This window comes from Gouania willdenowi, chromosome 8, assembly GCF_900634775.1.
Source record: "Gouania willdenowi chromosome 8, fGouWil2.1, whole genome shotgun sequence".
NCBI lineage: Eukaryota > Metazoa > Chordata > Actinopteri > Blenniiformes > Gobiesocidae > Gouania > Gouania willdenowi.
This window is the reverse complement of record NC_041051.1, coordinates 20,666,491-20,688,046: the sequence shown is the minus strand read 5'-3', so window position 1 is coordinate 20,688,046 and position 21,556 is coordinate 20,666,491. Positions and strand designations below refer to the sequence as shown.

The window sequence follows — 21,556 nt, the reverse complement described above, 5'->3', positions numbered from 1 at the left end:
ATTGAGATAATAATCTATTTTTTAAGAGAGTCCTTGGAAGCAATTAGATCTAGGGGACTTGCTCAATGTCCCACAGTGATGGCCCACAGTGGATTGGAACCTACAACCCTCTGGTTACATGCCCACTTCTGTAACCACTAGGCCACTACTGCACCATATTGTGAGCCTGCATGTGTTTTCCACAGAACTTTTTTTTTTTTTTAATGAGCCAACCTGAGTCACTCCTCCACGTTCAGTTTGACACATTGGGTTTCATGCAAAAAGAACGATACACGGGCATAGGATGTGTTCCAATTAGTCAATTTTAAAAGACAGGGTGTGTTAACAAATGAAGGGATTATGACCCACACACAGACAGAGTGACTAGAAAAAACTGAGCTCAAATAAACTAGAAAATATCCAAACCAAACGCGCCACTTAAATAACTGGGCATGATATTAAGTATGCATCACACTGTGGAGTGGAAGGGAGAGAAACAATGATATATATATAAAGGATAAGCTGACATTCAAACACATAAACAGTGATTATAAATCACATTGTTTGAGTTTTAATTAGAGTCAATGCCAAAAAAGTTTAACACAATAAAGAAACTTCTCCATGTTTGCCCAAGGGCTACAAGATTTTCTGAAAGGTGGGGAATCCCTTTACCTTTATGCCTGTATATACAATATTTCTTGGCTTTATAATTCAAAACATTCACAGTAAGAAATGACACTTTAATAAAAATACATTTTCTTTGATAAGGTTTTATTAAGAAGTCATTTTGAATGAATGTGACTGTCAGTGCTCCGGAAAGGTTGTTTTTATGTCTGAATGTCTTTTGTTGAGTAATGATGTTTATTTTCAACCCAGTCTCACTGCAAAATGGTGATATTAAGAGAGCTTGTGGCTTTAACTTTGTTTTGACGACATTTCTAGCGAGAAATGTACCCTTAACTTACATACTGTAGTATCCATTCGGTTTATGTAAAGGGTCGAGTTTGTTTGTTTTCGACAAAGCCACAAGCTCTCTTAATATCACTATGTTCACAAACGGGGCTGACAGGTGGTCATGTGACCTGACGTTTCCACATACAAAATCATTTGCAAATGATGTGTAGGTATTGGAACACACTCATATGGGAAGGAATATAAATAAAAATATTGATAATAATGAAAAAACAAAGCAAGAAAATAATTCCAACATCCACTCGGTCCGTGAATGGATATTAATCTGCTTTTGGTTTGATGTTTTTTGGTCTCTATAGGTTGTCATAGCAACCACAGAAAAATGTCCATTGTAACGAAAAAGCTACAGATTGTTTACATAAACTGATTCCATAGCATGAAAGTTAAGGGTAGGTTTGTCACTAGAAATACAATTCTAAAGCCAAAATCTATCTTGAAATAAGATTTCATTTAATTTGCCACTAAAATTCACAAGATGTCCGCATTGTTTTTCATATAGGCAGGCTGCGAGTCATGCAGTCACGTGACCTGACGTCAGCCCGTTGAAAAGGCTGGGCAGAGGAGGAAGTCAGTGTCCCGTCTATAGACACGCCCACTCATGAATATGCATAAGTGGGACTCAAATCAACCCGTGGTTATAGAGTTGCTCAGAAAGTGACTTTTCAGAGGCTAAAACAGGCGAGTTTGGGAAAATAAACCTCAAATACTATGTTTTTAGTTTTCTTAGAACAAATGGAGAGAGGTGAAAAATAGCATGACATGGGACCTTTAAGTAGGAAAATAGCTTGTTAAGACCAGAGGCTGAAAAAGTTTTCCCCACCTACGTTCAGGGAACATGAAATATCCAGACAAATAAAATTGATTCCCATAAGTTTCTGTAGCGACTATATATGTAGAAGTTCATCTTGTATGAAAACCCTATGAGAACTTGTCCTCCATACTGTTTTTTTAGAAGAGGTTTTTTTCACCATATTGGTTACATAATGTCTACTTTATCCTCACAAGCATGTTTTCTTCCACCAAGTGACTGTGTTTCACACCCACATAAGGGCAGTGCTTCTTTTGACTTTCTGCATTACAGCTTAAAGATGAGCCAGTTACTGTCGTCAACCCTCAGTTTTTCACTTCACTTTTAAACTTGTGGTCTTTGACTTTGGCTTTAGTCCTTTCCATGGCATTTAAATATACTTTGATGTTTGTGCAGCTCTCTATTAAATTGATTGAAATTATAGCTATTGGCCACAAGCAAGCGAGACGTGTCCTTTACAGGCTGACAAACAGAATATCGGCTCGATTAGTTTCCGAGTTCAACCTCTGAGCAAACCGTCGTCCAGACGGTTATTTAAGAGGGACTATTACAGAAAGCCATTACTGAAAATAAGCATTCCATAAAATGGTGAAATCAAAGTGGCTGTCTAGCTTTTGTGAAGCAGCACAATCAGGTAATAATTCTGTCAAATTAATCAGTCTTTAAATTTATTGTTACGACAACAATAAGCCTTGAGTTGTACTAATTACTTTTAACACTCAGCATCAATTTAAGGGCAAAATCACAAGGACTCAAAAATAACAGAGAAACAAGTTTATTCTCTGCTGTCCCTGTCATATTATACTACTTTTTATCTTGTGAATAATATATATTTTTTGATTATCAGCTCAGATACCGACAGTTTGCTAAATCTCTCTCTTATGTCCGGGGACTTTTCTAGACTGCCGTCTAAGATGTGAGACAGATCATCACTTCGCCAGACATGTTCATCCTTATTGTTGAAACCATTTATTCGTGCATTAATACCAGCATCTTTGGATGTGTGTGTGCGGGAGTGTGTGTGTCGTGGTTATAAAACGTGTTGCCGGAGTGATGAGGATTTATTACGTATTTATTGAACAACTTCCTGGAGTTCACGTACACGCATTCAGCACCTCAAGTGGTGAACTGACCTTTATCACTGTTGTTTTGTGCACTTACTATTTATATTTTCTTTTTTTAAATCTATATTTATTTATTTTACTTTACTTTCACTTACTATTTCAGAGTTAATAAATAGCTGACATCTGCACTTTTACTCTCTAATTATGGCATTTTTTTCAACACATTATAATATTTGGCAAACTGCATTAAACACTGTATTGGAATGAACAGTTTTGGAAATTATTACAAACATGAACATGCGTGTAAGTGTAGGAGTTTATAAGTTTTGCATTGCAGAAACCCCTATATTGGACATTTCATGGCTTTATATAGTTTCTATTAGGGGTGGGAATGTTTCGGCACCTCAAAGTTTGATTTGGTTATAATTAGATAGGGCTGCGATTTGATTATCGATGCATCTTGATGCACATTTTCACAGCATTTACTTGTTTCCCGTCATGACGACTGATAAATTGCTGTTTTTAAAACCATAGCATTTGCAAGCAAACACATGAGACATTTACCTCTTTTACCATTTATTAAAGCAACTGAGGATATCTGTTAAGTGTTAGAACTGCATGATAAAACAGAATCCTTGCTTGTATCATATGTAATATAACAAACATTAAACTAAAAGGGCTGTTCTCATTTACATATTATATACAGTTTATTATATAAAATAATCTAAATTATTATAATAATAATTATAATTTGTGTAATTTACCATTTATTTAAATAATATAATATAATATATAATATGTCATAAAGTAATGTAATGTATGATATGATGTAATGTAATATAGGGGATCAGGGAAAGTGTTACATAGAGTATTTTCTGTTTCTGATTTTGCTAAAATAAAACAATTACATTAACCATTTGTGCATATTTCTTTTCCCACATGTACCTTTTTGCACCTAGAGAAAGCTTTCATTTACAGGCTATTACTATTGGATCTGACAGATTGAGCACTCTCGAAACCAATTTTATTTCCATGGCTCCTGACCTGACACTGTTTGCCTCTGCTCCTCTGGACAGCTACGTTTGATGTTTGTCAAAATTCATTAAGAAGGTCTATTTGAGCTTATTGTTAGATGTAAAGAAGGATAATGATTGAAGCCTTTAATCTGTGCTATATTTATTCAGTGAACATTAAACCCCCCAATCTGGGTGCTCGCCAGTATTACTGAACATTTACGCCAACACAAGGCATTGAATTAATTAATGGGTAGCGACAAAAAGACTGCCCACACTGGTATGTGAATATAACATATATATAGGTATGTCCACGTGTTTCACTTTAGGTAAACTGATCATGTAAATCTGATCATGTAGGTTTACATACTTTGTTACAGGCAAATGTGCAGCTTGTGCGAATGTTTAATTTTGTATCACACCATGTATTTGCTTTCTTTATCAGTTGCTGCTTGTTTTTACATATTTCCTGTATGAACGTAAAAATGTTTCCTTCAGAGAGATGGACATAGTGAGATTAATGGGTTCTGCCCTGCTTTAACAAAACTCTTTGTAGTTTGTTTGCTGTATGTGGCAGTTTTCCACCTGCTGATGGACTAACACTTTTCTTAAAAATAGATGGCTAATTTCTTTCTTTCTTTCTATTTTCTCCTTTTGGGGATGCATTTATTTATTTTGTTGTGCTGAAGACAGCCCCCGACTGTTCCAGTGAAGTGGTACCACGCTCCAGTTGTCTGCTGTCCTTTGTGTATTAACAGGTGTTAACGTTGGATCCACATTAACGCACAAATGCACTTGGAAATAAGCCTGCAGGTCTGTTGGTGAAGGGGAGTTAGATGATAGCCATAGAGGAGAACTGTTTATTAATAGATGGTTGTGTCCCTTTTAAAGATGGCCGTCCCGTCACCTTGTGTATGCACATTTTTGGAGATTTTTGCATCAGCCATGTGGAGCCATGTGGCCTGTTATCACAAAATGCAAGCTTGTTGTTTTCTTAAAAAAGATTGTGTTGATTTAGATCAGGGGTGTGTAACTCATTTTAGTTCAGGGGCCAAATGCAGAGCAGTTTGATCTCAAGTGGGCCACAGATTTTATGCAAGAAAACAAGTAATTTCAACATTATTGTGCCATAGTATGCACCATTATATGCAGTATTCCACTAAACAATATAATGGTTCCTTCAACAAACAGTGACAACATTTCTGTGAAGACCTACCTGCACATTTTAGTGAAAAAGCAGAAAAACTTTTGAAAATAACATAAACCTTGAATCCAAAAAAAAAAAAAAAAAATCAATAGCGCGAGCATATCAATAATCGATCGTGCGAATAAATGTTGCAATATTTTGCCATATTGAGATATCGTCGCACTCCTAATGTTGTCATGTGTATGTGCGAGCCTTGTGATAGATTGGTAACTATGTGGTCTATGTGGTTTCCCCAGTGTGAGCTGCAACAGGCTTCAGACTCCAGCGATTCTGCTCTGGACAAAAAATGGGTGTAGGAGATTGATGGATGGTGCTGCACGGAGCTACTTTTATAAAACTATGCCTTTGTGCTTTGGTGCTTTGTAATAAGGTTAGAATTAAACATGACATACTCCTTATTGCACCTTGTTTTGGGTTCTATGGTGAGAGAAAAGTGAAAGTTTGACATTATTTGTCTTCAGCTTCAGATTTTCAGCTTTTCATTCATTCATTCCTCGTTGTCCTTTTCCGGTTAACCGGTCTGCTGTGTTGTCACAGCTGACATCCTATCAGGAACATTGCCATGCTAGCAGTAAATTGGGCTGTTTGTCAGAGGAAAAAGCCTCCCCAACCATCTGCATAATAACAGACACTCTGGGGAGGACGGCTTTAAAAGACAAACTTCAAATCAAATTAGCATTTTTTAACAACACAGTTTTGCCAGAAAGGAAAATAGGAAAGTTAGAAATCTAACAGACGTATTAAAGAATTTTTTTTTTTTTAACAAAGACAAAAGAGTGTTAATTAGAAGCACTGTTGATCAAAAATCAGAGCTTTATCAGAGTTTAATGAGTATCTGTTATTGTAAACTTATATGAAGTTATTAATTTTTACTCTCAGAGCAGTGGTCCCTAAACCGTGGGCCGTTGACCATTTGGTTCCGGGCTACAAAGAGAAAAAAAAAATTTAAAAAATGAAATGGGTTGTATTTTCTTTAATGTTCTTGGTTTTTTATTTAGAAAAATGATCATTTTCTCGTGTCACTCTTGCAATTAACTTGGTTCTGAAGTGAACTGGTCTAACTTGAAATATAACACCAGCCTGTTTTCTTTGATAAATGGCTTTTTGTGCAAAAATTCTGATTCCTCGACTACGAACAAAGGCTTGCGATAATCAAGCTTTTTGTAGTAACTTCATAGATAAAAACCAAAGCTAACACTTTTCTGGTCTCAAAAATGTATTTATGAGTAGGTTTTAAAGTTGATGTACTGTACCGGATTATAAGGCGCACTATCAATGAATGGGTCTATTTTCATACATAAGGCGCTCCGGACTATAAGGCGCACCAGGTTGTTATTATTATTATTATTATTATTATTAAGACGCATTAAGCGAAACAAAATAGTCAGATAAGTCAAACTTTATTCAACTCATTAACAATCACTCTCAACATTATTCAGGTTTAACACATAAAATACAGAACAATACACTCGCTTTTTCAGTTCAGTATGTTGAAGCACAGTACAGGTACATATCACTCCACGAGGCGTCTGACTACGGTAGCCCTAAAGTGCCAAAAATCCATCAAGTGGTGCAGCTTCATAGTTTACCAAAGTTGTACTAAAACATTTTGACATACTAATTTCATACAAAAGACGCACCTGATTATAAGGAGCACTGTCGATTTTTGAGAAAATTAAAGGATTTTAAGTGCTGAAAAATACGGTATATGATCATAAAGCCACACCCTTCTAACAGTGTTCCAGCAAGTGGTACCAGTCATATTAAACCTGCCCCACTGTTAAAGTAACAGCGAGATCTTTTTGCCTTTTATTTAAATTTTTTTTTTTTTGTACACACCATTAACCATGTAGCAGTTGATAATATAATTAGTACCAACAATGTGATGAATTTTCACTTTTTAAAATGTAATAAAAGCCAAAAAGTTATAATGAACAATAATGTATTAAAAACTCCAAACAAACGTATTGGGTTATTTGCTTTTTATTAAGTTATCGACTGCTACACGCCTCATGTAGGATTAGTTACCAATGCATTTCTGTAGTGAGGGAGAATGATTTAAAGACTTGCTGTGGGGACTTCTTTACCATTGATTGCAAAGCTTGTAATAATGGACAAATGCAATAAGAATCGGACCTCCCAGTCTCTACAACTTCAATAATAATAACTGACATTCTGCGGGAACTGCAGTCAATCCCTCTGATGCACAGTATCTGCTTAATACGAAAGGAAACATTGTTTCTTCAAGTTTACATTTGTTTTGTTCTTATTCTTGTGTTCTTGAGTTTTAAAAATAGGATGAATAACAATGTTGATACTGTCATCAATCCTCTATGCCCTGGGCGCATGTTCTCAGCACATCATTAAGCTGAAATCTTAACTCAGACTAGAAAAGTGTCATAACGCCACAGGGAAATTTAGTAAAATCAAGTATCGAGTATCCTTGCAAAAAAATAAAGACAGACTAATGATCACAACCATTATGGAATATATACTGTTAGCTGCTTAAATTGAAAATCAGGCACAAAATCAAATCTAAGAAGTCCACAGTTTATTTGAACGATGGCCACACCTTCATGCAAAGTAAGAGAGAAACCAACTAGGAGTGTGACGACATCTCGATACGGCGATATAAACATGTACAAATGTGTTGTGACCTTTTTGCATCTGTGTTCATTTCTGTAAATGCATTCACCTGACACTTCCCAGCCACCGTACGATATGGTGTCACTGGTAAGAAAGATCCTATTTTTTGTTTAAAGAAAGCATTATTGGAGATACTTATTTGTTTACATTGGTATGTTGACACTTATTTACACAAATGTTGCACTAAAACAGTGTCACTGTTCATAGGACACTTTTTCAATTTATTGTCTTTCAGAGATATGAAATAAAAATTGTATTTTTTCACTTAATCTTTTTTTTTCTTGTTGTCATGGATTATCATAGATTGATTTCTGACCAATATATCGATAATTGCTGTATCGTCATATCATGAGATAATTGTTATTGTGAGCTTTGTATCGCGTATCGTATCGTGAGGTATCCAGAGTTTCCCACCGTTAGACAACATACACATTCATAGACAGACAAAGGACTATCCACCCCTGGACTTCAGGGGTGGACTGGCCGTCTAGCATACTGGGCATCATCCCGGTTGGCCGTTGACCCACAGTGGACCACTACATGTTTTTTGATGATTATTTTTGACAGGACCCATCAGACCGCTTATGTGGGGCGGAGCTAGGTTCTTCATTTTCTAAATTTCCTCCAATGTGAGTAACAAAAATTTAATAACGTGGTAAGAAAAGAGTGAAAAGCGATCAAAATGAGCAAAAAACTGTCAACTGCCAAGTAATTGGGCAAAAAAAAAGGAAACAGGTGGTATGTAATGACAAAACGTGTAGCTTAAATGCACAAAATGTGGCAAACAATAGTGAAAAAGGGCAAAAATTTAGGGGAAAAAAGGAAACAAGTCTTATATTTTGGGTAAAAGGTAGTATTTTTGGATGAAAAGTCACAGACATGGTTAACGAAAGGACAACAATTTGATGAAAGTGAAAGTGGACAAAAAGGAAGCTAAAATCTTTAAAAAGTGTCCAAACTTTTTGAAAAGGGGCAAAAACGGGACAAAGAAAATTGCAAAGTAGCCAGAGAAAAATAGGTAAAGGCGATATAAAGTTTCCCCCTTTTCAGGTTTTCTGCATGAAACGTAATTAAAATTAAGACATAATGAGCCATATGTTGAGCATTAGTGACTTAATAACAGCTTCGACATGGTGTCCGCTAATAATGTAGTGAGCTGGTCTGGACACAAAATGCCTGGGCTGAATTTCTGTCCCAGTCCACCCCTGCTGAAGGCCACACCAAAAAGACAAATTCATACAAGCACAGCGGGACCATGTAAACTCTGGGTGTGTGACAAAACAACCCAGTATACCATTTCACCTCCCAGCTTTCACTCAGACTGAGAAAATACCACCCACCTTGGCCGTAAACGTCAGTGGTAGAGTTTGTTGATGCAGTGCTGTGTTCTGTGTATAGGCAGCAGTGCACACTCAGCTGTTCACTGTCATCATAGATCCTCAGTCACAATAATAAGCCACAGTATGGATGAGTTCAGCTCTGCCAGCTTTTATAATGTTGCCTCTGAGTCCGGTCCTTGTTACTGAAACACCGTATGCTCCGTCCTAATGAAGTGTAAGTGGTCTGGGACACAGAGAGGTCAGTCAAATAAGGCAAACAGACTTGCTTTGTAGCGGATTGATCTGAAAACATCGATAATAATGTTGGCAATGGTATTGAATAATACCAGTGTAAAATGATTAATCCTCTAGTTTGATTTTCTCTGCTGAGTGCACTGACTCCTGCGGTTTCAACAAAGAGACGACCTGACTGTTTATGTAAGTGCTGCTGAAAGGTATTGTGGACATTGTTATTTTAGCTTCAACTTCCAGATGGATCATCTTAACTATTGGTCCTCCTAATTGTCAATCATTCTGATGATAGTTTACGTAAGAGCGTTGTACGTTTTTGCTTACCGCTGGCGAGTCTGACATAGTGGGAAAAGTGCGAATCTTCTTTTGGAAGGTAATCTTGTATGCGCGATGCCGACTCCTACTTGTAAACAGCTGTGCACGAGGAAAACTGGGCTCGTGCACGCTCTCTCGCACAGGTAGGCGTTTCCTCTCGGATGTAGGTAGTGTTGCGCATGTGCAGAGTTGTAAGAAACTCTGGTAACATGACAAATGTATACAAGCATATGAAAAATCATGCCGAACAAAACACTCAGAGAGGGGGAGAGACTTCACCCTCGTCCCTGTCCTGACTGACCCAGACCCACAGGCAGAAGTTAATGAAAGAGAATCAATTAATATTAACTTTCAAAGTAAAACTGGTCATATGCTACTTTGCATAATGTATAATCTCTTGAGTTTGCCTAAAAGCAAACTGAGCTGCTATTGTGAAGCACTTCAGGACTGCCACTGTGTTTATAAAGCACTATATAAATTCCATATACCATTTAGAACCTGTATGCATTCATCCCATTGAAAAGTGTCATTTAGATTAAGATAATAATTTATCCCACAACCGGCAAATTTACTGAATTAGTGTAGCAAACAAGCGTGTACAGTGCAAACCAAAACCAAATGACAATAAGGATTTATAAAGACATAATAATCTACATACATAACCATACAAGTACAAATGTGTACTGATGACATAACAGGAAAAAAAACGGAAAAAAACCCATATATATATGTATTTATGAAATGCAAACAAATGCTGAATATGTTATGGCTCAGACTTGATTGAATAGAATTGTCCTTTTGTGTTTAATGTGAAAGAAATACTAAATGATTATACTAACATACAAGTTAAAGACTTACTATATTACTTCCCTTAGCCATTTCCCATAGAGCAGTGGAGATCACAAGAAGCCTGGCTGGAATAATGATGAAGGAAGGACTTATAATAAAGTATTTTGTAGTCACTGATAAACTCTGCCCTTTTTTTGTCGTAGGTTTTAACAAAAAATATTCAAAGGAAAAATCACAAAATTAACTAAAGTTCAGTAGTTTGGTGATACATCAATCATAGTTATTGAAAAATCTAGAGGTGAAAGTAACGGATTACAAATACTCATGTTACTGTAATTGAGTTGCTTTTATGGGTACTTGTACTTTTTTGAGTATACTTCTAAATCAATGCTGCTCCATGAAAAGACGCTGCTCCACGTGCTGAATTACATCTAATGCCATTGCTGGTATAAATGGGTTTACACACACACTCAACAAAACAACTTCAATATTTGTTTCAATACATACTTCATTTTTGTGTCGTACACCCAATTATTGCCAAAAATCATTAAGTGGCAGTTATTTTCTCAGTTTTAGAGTTCATAAATGTAGCTATGCTTTTATTTACTTTATTTTTTAGCTTTTTTTATTTTGAATTGAACTCATTGGTGTTATTTTATTTGAAAAGGGACTGTACATTTTCAAAAACCTTTTAATACAGATGCCTTTGTGGAAAATAAATTAAGTTCCGAGTCATCTCTTCCTTTTTAAGTGTATACTTGAGATTTTACTGTATGCAAGGAAATCGTGGCAAGATTTATTACCAAAAATAAACATGGGGGGTGAAAGTAATTAGAGACTTTTATTTTTAGTACTATTTAATTGAGCTACTTTTTACTTGTACTTGATTATTCTATGTATAACTTACTTGTACTTGAGTACAAGTTCAATCAAGTAACAGTACTTCTACTTGAGTAGGATATATCAGAACTCTTTACTCCTCTGGAAAAGTCTTGGTATAAGGATTGGGATCACCAAAACTGGATTTACTTGGTATCGGGTCGATACCAAATCTTGCAGTATTGCCCACCTCTAGCAGATGCTCACATTATTAGCTCTGAGGTCACTCTGTTCAGTTCATCAACACTTCATAATGTGAGGGACGTGAGACACTTAATGTCTCTAGTGAGTGAGAAAAGTGACAAATGAGTTCAGTGTGAGTGGGGTTTGATTGCAGCGGTTCTGAGAGGATCACAGACCTTCTGCCCTGTTCAAATCTAATCCGTGTCAAAGTTTGTCTGATCTAGAGAGTTTCAATCATCCTTCTGTGTCCATTAGCAGTCCGAGTTTGAGGCCCTTGGGGACCAGAGGAGCCTCCTTCTGCTGTTCTCTGACTCCAGTCATCTAATGCTGCTTATGAGCCTTTAATGTCCAAAAGCAGCTTCATTCAATCCTATCAGGTCTCAGTGATTCTAATGGTTTTATATGAACTTCAATCACATTTTAACTGTTGATCTTTAAATTGTGTTTTTTGTGTGTGTGTGTGTGTGTGTGTGTGTGTGTGTGTGTGCGTGTGCGTGAAAGTCAGCTATCAAAATAATTAGTCATTTCCCATTCTGCAGACTACTGAGTCCGTGTAAGCATTTCACAGTGAACCATTTCCCATATGTTGAACCTTGTTAATATTTAATAATGCATATTCATGATTCATTAAGTGATTGTTCCTCAGAAAGAGGGCTATCCCTTCGCTATATAGCTCTTTTCTGGTGATCACTTGATTGTGTTTTTGATGTGTTTGCTTGCGCATTTGTGCACAAACACACAAATTAACCCTTGCCATGTGTTTCCTCCTATAGCCAACGCCCGGGCCTGTTATCCTAAACAAGGTAACTCGCCAGGCAAATGGCTTCCTGCTTTCCTTTATCACATTCTTTTATTTAATATATACTTCATTTGTGATTCAAGTCACATCTTTTGTGTGTGTATTTATGCTGTTTCCCTTTGACTTTCTCATTTCCACCTTTAGTTGTGTTGTAAGTCCGTTATAGCATTGATGGAAGGCCAAAGGATGTCAGTGGATGTGCAACAGCACAATCTGTAAGGTTTAAGAAAGAGCAGAAATATACAAAATGGTGTTGAAGGACATATTCACTCGTTTATTTGAAAGGGACAGTGCACAACGAAGAACAAACGTAAAAAATTACACATTGTAAATGCGTTAGTTAGCAAAAATGCTAATTTGTTGCCCCTTGGCAGGTCACAAAACAAGTATTATTCACAAGGCTTAAAGTACATAAATACAATACAATCAGTCAATCAACAATACAAAGTGCATGAATATAAGTACAGTTAAAGTGCTGAAGTTAAGGTGTGTATTACCAGTGTATGAGTTATTTGGAAAGTGCTCAAAGTAAAACACCACTCACCATTCACATATACAAAATCAACAAATGCAATATATGTATACATGCGTCTATTCAAATATGTAGAAAAGCTGGGCAGAGAACAGGGCTAGTTATGAGCCATGATGAGATGAGATTTGAAGGTGGTGAAAGTGGTGCATTCTCTGATTGTTGATGGTATGGAGTTCCAGGAGTTCCAGTTCATATGGAGATGATAGTGAAGTGAGGAAGAATTATACTAATTATTTGTTATCTTCAATCACAGGAGTGATAGGCAGACATTATAGTTGAATATTCAGAAGAACAAATTCAGTTCTGGCCTTTTTCTTTGATCCACAGATGAAATGTTTTACTTTTCACCTTTTTGCTTCTTGTAGAGCTTCAAATTAATATTTGTACAAGAATCATTCTCTCCAAGGAGCAAATGGTCTAACATCCCATTTCATTTTCTCACTCACTCTTCCTCTTTTGTTCCCCTGCTTTAGCTGTTTGTCTACACGCTGAAATCGTTTTGCATGCTTGTATTGTGCAATGGTGATTCGTTAGCTCCTCTCCACCCTCATACCTTCCTAAGTTTTTTTTCGTCAATCCTCAGATGCCGAGCGTGGTGGAAGTCACATGATCTCAACAGATGATCTGGAATACCCACGAGAGTACCGGACGTTGGGAAACAGCGGCCGTCGTTTCTCTAACGTGGGCCTGGTGCACACATCGGAGCACCGCCATGGCGTCAGCGCCGCCCAGAGTCTGGAGGCCCTCACCAACCTGCACAAGGCTGACATGGAGCGTAAAAGGGACGCTTTCATGGATCACCTTAAGAGCAAGTACCAGCAGCAGCAGCAGCAGCAGCTGCAGCACCACAGCCCCCATCACAACCCACCATCACCCTCTCCCTCCCATGCCAGCATGAGGGGCACGTCAGAGCGGTCTGCACGAGAGCAGGTAATCAACTATATGATTAAAGAGAGGGTGTGAAACAGCATCATACACAGTGGACTGTATAATCAGACAACACAAAGTTTACTCATGATGCCAGACTGAGTAAAAGGAGCAAAATAACACACATTGTGAAACACGGTTGCAATGAGAGCTGATTGTAATGATGCAGAATTCTGGTGAAGCTGCATAAAGCTCAGAAATCTGGTAACATAAATTGCATCGGTCATGAATTTCATTTTATATGTAGTTTAATACCCCGAAGGGACTCCATTGTGCATATATACCAAAGGAATACAACGTTTCTTCACATAGTTGCATGTTTTAGACTATGTACAGTGTTATTGTGAGCAAAAAGTTTTCTTTATTAATCCTTGGAACAACAGTTAGATCCTGACTAAAGATAGTAATGTAACTAGGCCTAGGTAATATACCGAGATTCAATATATATCAAGATTTCTATTTTGGTGGTTTAGAAAATTACAATAAAATCTAGATATTATATCCATGATTTTATTTAATAGCTTGTTTTGTATTAAAATGTTCATTTTATGAGTCACTGCTTTAGCTACTTCTCAGAGTAGCATGAAAAGCACAGTTAGATGGATTGCTGAGTGCATCCTAACCCAGACCTTCCCCTAAACAAGCCACGCTACAGAACTCACTCACACATGCTGTCCCTTGTTGGTGAAAAAGCCACACATATTGTGCAGCTGTTTGTTGATAAATTTGCATTTGGCATCAACAAATTTAACCCAGAATTTTCTTTCTGGTAATTTGTATTGTATATGTTGCCATTTTGAGAAATGACTTTTTATAACCACACCCAGACTTAGAACTTTGGGCATGCTTTCACAAGCCCTAAAGAAAGTCTGTCTAAAAGTAACCTGCACGTATTTTTACATTCATAAAAATTAGATGTGTTTACATGCATTTCGAAAGTGGTATTATCCTGGTTTAAATGATGAGGTTACTTTTGCAGTGCTTTTGTAGGCAGTCGTGTAAAAATTAAACGTGTAGTCATATCACAGAAGTGACTTTTCACTAAAGTCCTGAACTACTGCTGGATCTGCTGTGTCATCTGTGTCACTCTTAGCTGAGAGACCATATTTGAATCCCAGTCTCAGTCATTCAAGGTCAAATAGATTTATCTGGAATTCTCTTTAACTTGTTAATAATGTGACTATTCCTCTTTTTCTGCTGCCCCTGGTGTGATATTCTGCATTATCTCAGCTAAAAATGTCTCTATATTTTTCATTTATTGGTATTTAAGTTAATTTTTATCATCAGTTTGGCTCGTGTGTGAGGCTCGTTATTTAACCTTGATGTTAGTTGAGAATCACTGTATTATGAGGTATATTTAAGTACATGTTGAGTCCTTTTTGAATAGGGTGAGGTCGGCATATCACTGTTATTAATCTAAAGTCGCACTGATACAGAAATGATCCATTTTTTTTTTTTAAACTACACTTTACTTTGTGGTTTACGTTTACTTGTACTTTTAACACTAAGTATATTTTTAAGTACATTTAATTTGAGCTTTTTTTTTAAAGACTTTTACTCAAGCTTTTTTACCTACAGGTGACTTTCCCTTATGCCAGTCATTTTCAGCTATGATAAATGTATATTTTATTCATTGTATGCACCTCTGCTTATCACCTCATCACATGTCTCACTTACATTTCCACACATAAAGCACTTGTGTATAAGCCTCAATGCTGCACTGATGACATAAGTAGAAAGCCAATCTGGGAGTGGACCAATGAGGTGAAGAAGGTGGGTAAAAGCTGAAAGACAGGTGGAGTCTACAGTTGCCGTGGTAACCGCATCCATTTAAGGCAAGTGGGGTTATTGCATAGCAAAGGTCAGGTAGTGAAGAGCTGGAGGAGCGATGAAGAAGGAATAAGTTGGACGATGAAAAAAAAGAGTAAAAAGCTTAGGGAGTAATAAAACATAAGGGAAAATGAAAAGGTCCTGAAGTGACGAGGCATTTTCGAAGCCCATGGGAAACGGCATCGCATCTCGTGGATTTTCAGAGCGTGGACGGAGAGGAAGGATGGGAGGAGGGAGGAGGAGCTGTGGAGGAGTGCAGCAGCCATTCAAGCAGCCCGCTGCTCAATTAACCGGCAGCAGCAGGACCCAGCCACCCATCTGCGAAGGAGTTAATCGGCTGGTGCTGTAATGAATTAAATAAGGAGTTTCCGCCGCATGTGCAACTGTAGAGCGAGGGAGACACAGGCAGGGAGAGGGAGAAAGAGGAGGAGATGAGAGGCGGAGGGTGGCAAAAACATGATGTGGACCTGCTGCACTTGACGGACAGCTGGGAATGAGTGAAGTGACGCAGGTGCACTGCAGGTGAGACTGTTGCACAGTGTGCATATGTGTGTATTGTGTGTGTGTGTAGGGGGTGTGCATGTGTCAGCGGGGGTTAAATTCCACGCTTGTTGTGTTTGTTGTGGTTGTTGTGGTTACGCTGTGCATATGCTCATCAGACGAAGGGGGAGTCAGAGCGTGCACAACAATGTCATTATCATTTGTGTTTGTGTGATAGAATCAATTTGCTGTCCTGTGTGTGTGTGTGTGTGTGTGTGTGTGTGTGTGTGTGTGTGTGTGTGTGTGTGTGTGTGTGTGTGTGTGTGTGTGTGTGTGTGTGTGTGTGTGTGTGTGTGTGTGTGTGTGTGTGTGTGTGTGTGTGTGTGTGTGTGTGTGTGTGTAAAACGGCTACTACGTTTTGGAGGACTAGGCGAGGGTGTAGTAGTGTGTGTGAGTGCGGAGAGGATGACGACATGAGAAAGAGACCGGGTGAAGGAGGGGGTGGAGTGATAGCAGCTCGCTTTACATGCTGGTCAGGTAACACAGCACTGCTCACTGTGAGACCTGCTGTCAGAGATTTGTGGATCACTCCAGTGATGGAGCTCCTGACCTGCACTCACAATGTATTTAGCCCTCCATACCGATCCATACACACTCCATCCATCCGCTTTTTGCACCATGTTTGGCCGTGTTCTGGCCAATTATAATTCCAATTGCGTCATTTATAACTAGTTACAATCATGGCGTAATTATAATTGTAACTGTAATCGAAAACATGTTGCTGTTGTATTTATAATTGAATTGTAATTGAGTTCAGATAATTGACTTTGTAATTGTAATTGCCATGGAAATTCTAATTCTAAACTGTCAATTACAAATTAATGTAATTAAACTTAAACCATGTGGAACCATGTTAGAGTTCGATATCTTTCACACACATATATATATATATATATATATATATATATATATATATATATATATATATATAGTTAACAATCATTAAAATATAGTTCATATCAAGTTTTCCCACTATATTTCAGTTCTCTTGAGTATCTTTTTTTTTAATTAATTGAAAACTAGGTGTATAATGGCTCAGACGCCCACACCACAGTCATTAATACTAATATTTTTATGAATAACAAAGCCTAACAAGTGATGAAAAACAAATTAGATAATAGACCATATTTTTAGTATATTTTACAGCTGTTTTAAGACATGGATCAAACTGACCTGTTAGCATTAGAGATGCTAACACAAGAGGAAAGGTTTTTTTTTTTTTTAATTAAAAGCTCTCTAATTGTGATTAATTGTATTTGAACTTTAGTAATTGAGAATGTAATTGTAATCTTTCAGTGGAAATAAAATCATTGTCATTTTAATTGTAATTGGAAAAAATGCCAGTCACTGTAATCATGATTTAGTTCTAATTGAACATTGATAATTGAAGACGTAATTGTAATTGAAAAATTGTAATAAACCCCAGCCCTGATGTTTGGATTAAATCAAAGTGAATCATCAAAGTCATCATCAAAAGACCAAATATATCATCTGTGGATTATAGGTGATAATGAGTCAGTGATAGTGACAGACAGTGAAGAATGAGGTGTTAAAATAAAACGCCTGCACTGTCTGATAAAGAATGAGGAACTGTGATTGAGAAAAAAGTGCCCCCCCCCCCCCCCCCCCCCCCCCCCCAACCGTGAAGGGGGGCACCTCCAGCATACTCTCACACCCTCACAATGCAGTATTACACCTCAAGGTCTAGGTTCAGTATATCTGCAGCTGTCTGCAGTGCTACACTTTAAAGCAGTGAGTAAGCCTCATTAAAACAACAAATAAAGAAAAACACTGGCAGAGGGCGACTCCCAGGACCACAAATCACTTCTGCACCATTAAAGCCAGCCCTCAGAGTCATTTGGCTTTGGAGGAAAAGAATATTATTACCGACGTCTGAGCAACTGAACAGCAAATATTTATGAAACTCTGAGGTATAGCCGTGGGCCAGTTGTGGTCGTGGTACAGCTGAGCATGTGATCAAAGACAAAGTTTACAGCCAGTAAATGAAGCTGTGAAGGCCAGTTGGAGCCAAACCCTGCAGGACCTTATGTGTGACAGACTTTCCCATTGCCCTTTAACCTTCATTCATATGGTGCTTCCCCAGGCCGACTGAAGATCTATTAAATACTGATTCTCTGATTTCATGCATGCATGAACACAATCAACCCATAGTGAAGAATACAATGATTTTCGTGTTGAATATTCAAGCGTTTTGACGAAAAGCAAGAACAGGACATTTGAAAAAGAATGTGTTCTTGCTAATATTTGTCCACACATTTTGCGTAATTCGTTTGATTGGATAAGAAACAATTCAGTGAGATTATGAATCAATTTAATCTTGAAGGCTTGCTGGTGCATCCTAAGTGTTTGAAATACATCCAACATTTTGAGGTAATTACATGAGCCATATTTCCTTTAAACTAACATTACTGAGAGTAAATCGTTAATTTTGTGCTGTGCAATAGCAGCATTTCTGTTTTATTTCTTTTAAGAATAATTATACATTTTTAACGCATCACTTGTAAAAAAAAGTACAACATTATTTGGCAGATCTGCCAGTTCAATTGAAGTCAAGAGAACGTCAAAGCATAAAAATAAAAAACTTAACGCCATGTTCACTTAATTTTCATTTTCTTGCTGAAAGATTTACATATAGAACATTTCCAATTTCGCTTCACAAATACGGAATGAAAACAATCGGACCAACTGTTTTTATTATTATAATTTCTCATTTTTGTAACATAAGTTTTTGAAAGCTGTATTATGGACCTGCCAAAATAAATCAAAAATGCTGCTTGAAATGTTCAGCACCCTCTTGTAACTTAAAGAATGAGAGAGTAAAGTTGCTCAAATGAAACTGTTGTGATTTAATATGTTCTACATGATATATTATAGAACACTCAATACATGTGCTTTAATATGAGAGACTTGCTGTCTGTTGTAAATCACTAAGTTAAATAACAGGTAAGGATAGAATAAAAGGATCCATATGGATTAAAAGTCCAACAATGTAGATTATGACATTAAAAGTGTCTAACAACGTAACTACGCAGTCCGTCTATGTGCTTTCGTGGCCGGTGGATGTTGATTTTGTCGGGCGAGTAGATTATCACAACACCGCTCAATCCGCCGCTTTATATCCAGACAAGCACGCACAGAGCGCGGGGTTTGCTCATTCTCTGTTCCAGGCAGCTTGTTTTCTCGATGCATCACTACAAACAACAGACTTATGAGTCTACAGATCACCCTCCATGTTGTAAACAAACAAAGCTCTGAGCTGCTACGGGAAGCAGGAGGGTCAAATGTCATTGGCTGCTGGTCCCAACTTATTTAGTTGGTTTTATTTTGTGAACCTTTGAATTTTATATCACTAATTTCATAATTTCCTAGTAACTGTGTTTTTGGCACTTAAAATATTTTAATATTATGTAAATTATATTAAGAATTGCGTTTTTTTGAATAGTTAAATGAAAACTTTTGATCACTAGGGTGGGCAATGCCCCCCCGCCCCCTGCAAACTCTGCGTATGCCTTAAAAGTAAGTATAAAGTTAGATTTCTGCATTTATGCCTTAGCTGCCACTCACAGAACATGATGTGCGAGCAAGAAACAAGCCCAGTGTTAACCAGGAAATGCTTGTCAAGCTTGTGTAGAATGTGCCACAATATGTTTCTGGAGACAGAACTAAATGTTGTCATTGCTGTAGTTTGTATTTTGACAATCAAGCAGTTCTCTGTTGTTGTTTAGAAGTTGTGGGTTCAAGCACATGATTTAAATTAGATACATTAGTGAATAGACTAAAACAAATAAAGAAATAATAATCACTGGAAATGGTGTCAGTGATTCATTTGTTAAAAAAAAAAAAAAAATGGCCCTGATTTTTTATGGAGAAAATATTGACGAGTTATCAATAATGCAATTATCTATGATTTTTTTTTTTTTTTTTTTTCCTGTTGTTCCTATACCCATTTCAGGCTTTATAAGGATAACATACAAATTTCTAAATGCCTCCCATGATGCAGGAACAACTTTCATTTTCATGGCAAAGCGACACAGAGCAAATTTATGGAGAAGAACTGTTTGAAATGAGCAGGTTAGGGTGGTGGGCTTCTGCCTAAAAGAGCACAGCGGGTGCAGTGGAAGTGGAGGAGACGGGGGTCCGCTGGAGGCAGAGCTTGCCTGTAGTGGAAAAATTCTGGGACGGAGGCCAATACAGCAACAATAAAGTGGGATGCTGTTTTTGATTTGATTTCAACCTTTTCATTTCCTCGTCCTCACCAGCACAATCTTGTTTCAGGTGCGCTCTACCCGATGTCTGCAAAACACATCCAACCGCCTGCATCCAACACTGATCAATTGTAACGCTCACACTTTAGACACATTAGATGAAGCCGTCAGCCGTCTTCATGAGTTTAACCTCTCACTGTGTTCTCATTAGGACACTTAAAGGAAATTAGATTAGGATTAAAAGTGTTGCAATTGACTGACACTTGGCATAGCATTTTATGAGCCTCTCTAGATGGCTGACATGTTAAATAAACACATTTCTCATTCTCAATAAATATTCATCATTTGTTTCCTCTTTTGGACTTTTTCTTTTTAGATGAATCCTGAACGCTGCTCAAGGCGTTATACAGTTTTACTATTATATTCCAGCTAATTATATACAGTTTAGTGAAGAGGGTATTCATAATACTGTGGGTAATGTTTGCTAAGATTTTGCCTCCTGTGGAAAACTTAAACTTAACATTTTCTAATGCAGATAAAAACATAATGTAGGCTTCATAGATCAATAAATCAAAGGTATTGCTTTCAGAAAAGTGGGGAAAATAATTGTTTTTACTTCATTCTCACCGTGATTTAACAGAAGGAATACAGTGATTATTTTCGCTCAATTTTGATTTTTTTGGTGTAAAGCCACTATAGCCTGTCATTGTTTTGGCACAACTTTTAACCAGTGAAAAAACTACAACATTCTCTTTGGTAGTGTTTTTTGGACACACTGGCATCAGTAGTGGATGAGATCAACTTTTAGTTGAATAAAAGGTACAGTTTAAGAAATGTTAGTTATCGTCCCCAGCAGTTTTCAATCTATACATAAAAACATGCATCATGTACATTATTTTCAGATATATCTTATTCATAATTATATTGAACTATACTTACAAATGTAGCGTCTAATTAATGACTCATCCTTCTAGTTTAGAGTGTTACTCAGTTAATCAGAAGTATGACTCGTCTCTTTTTCTTTGCATTTCATGAAACGTCACAGCAACAACCCAACTACTGGAGCTTTAAGGTAAGTGTCAGTCTTAGTCAACATATGCCATTCTGTCAGCTTAACATGTGTATGTGTGGGCTCGCCTGCAGATGTGTTTGCCTGCGTGTTCTCTTCATGCATCCTCTGCTTGTGTTCATGCTCCTCTGGCTCATGAAACATGAGCATACTTGGCATCTTCCCGCTGTGTATTGACTAAGGTGTGAGGGTTGAATGCAGCTCCCC

At 37.3% G+C, this 21,556-nt stretch overlaps 1 protein-coding gene across 9 annotated transcripts in view; it reads left to right on the top strand.

The window, feature by feature from the left end:
- The window catches only part of srcin1a (SRC kinase signaling inhibitor 1a), a 124,612-nt gene that overhangs the window by 61,247 nt on the left and 41,809 nt on the right, over positions 1–21,556 (top strand). For 8 of the 9 annotated variants that reach the window (XM_028454682.1, XM_028454690.1, XM_028454683.1 and 5 more), the window contains exons 2-4: positions 12,200–12,229; positions 13,341–13,687; positions 21,326–21,352. In XM_028454682.1, coding sequence (XP_028310483.1) covers positions 12,200–12,229; positions 13,341–13,687; positions 21,326–21,352 — 404 coding nt within the window. Of the gene's footprint in view, positions 1–12,199; positions 12,230–13,340; positions 13,688–15,741; positions 16,037–21,325; positions 21,353–21,556 lie in introns of those variants that run through there. The other variant, XM_028454688.1, reaches the window with a different exon arrangement.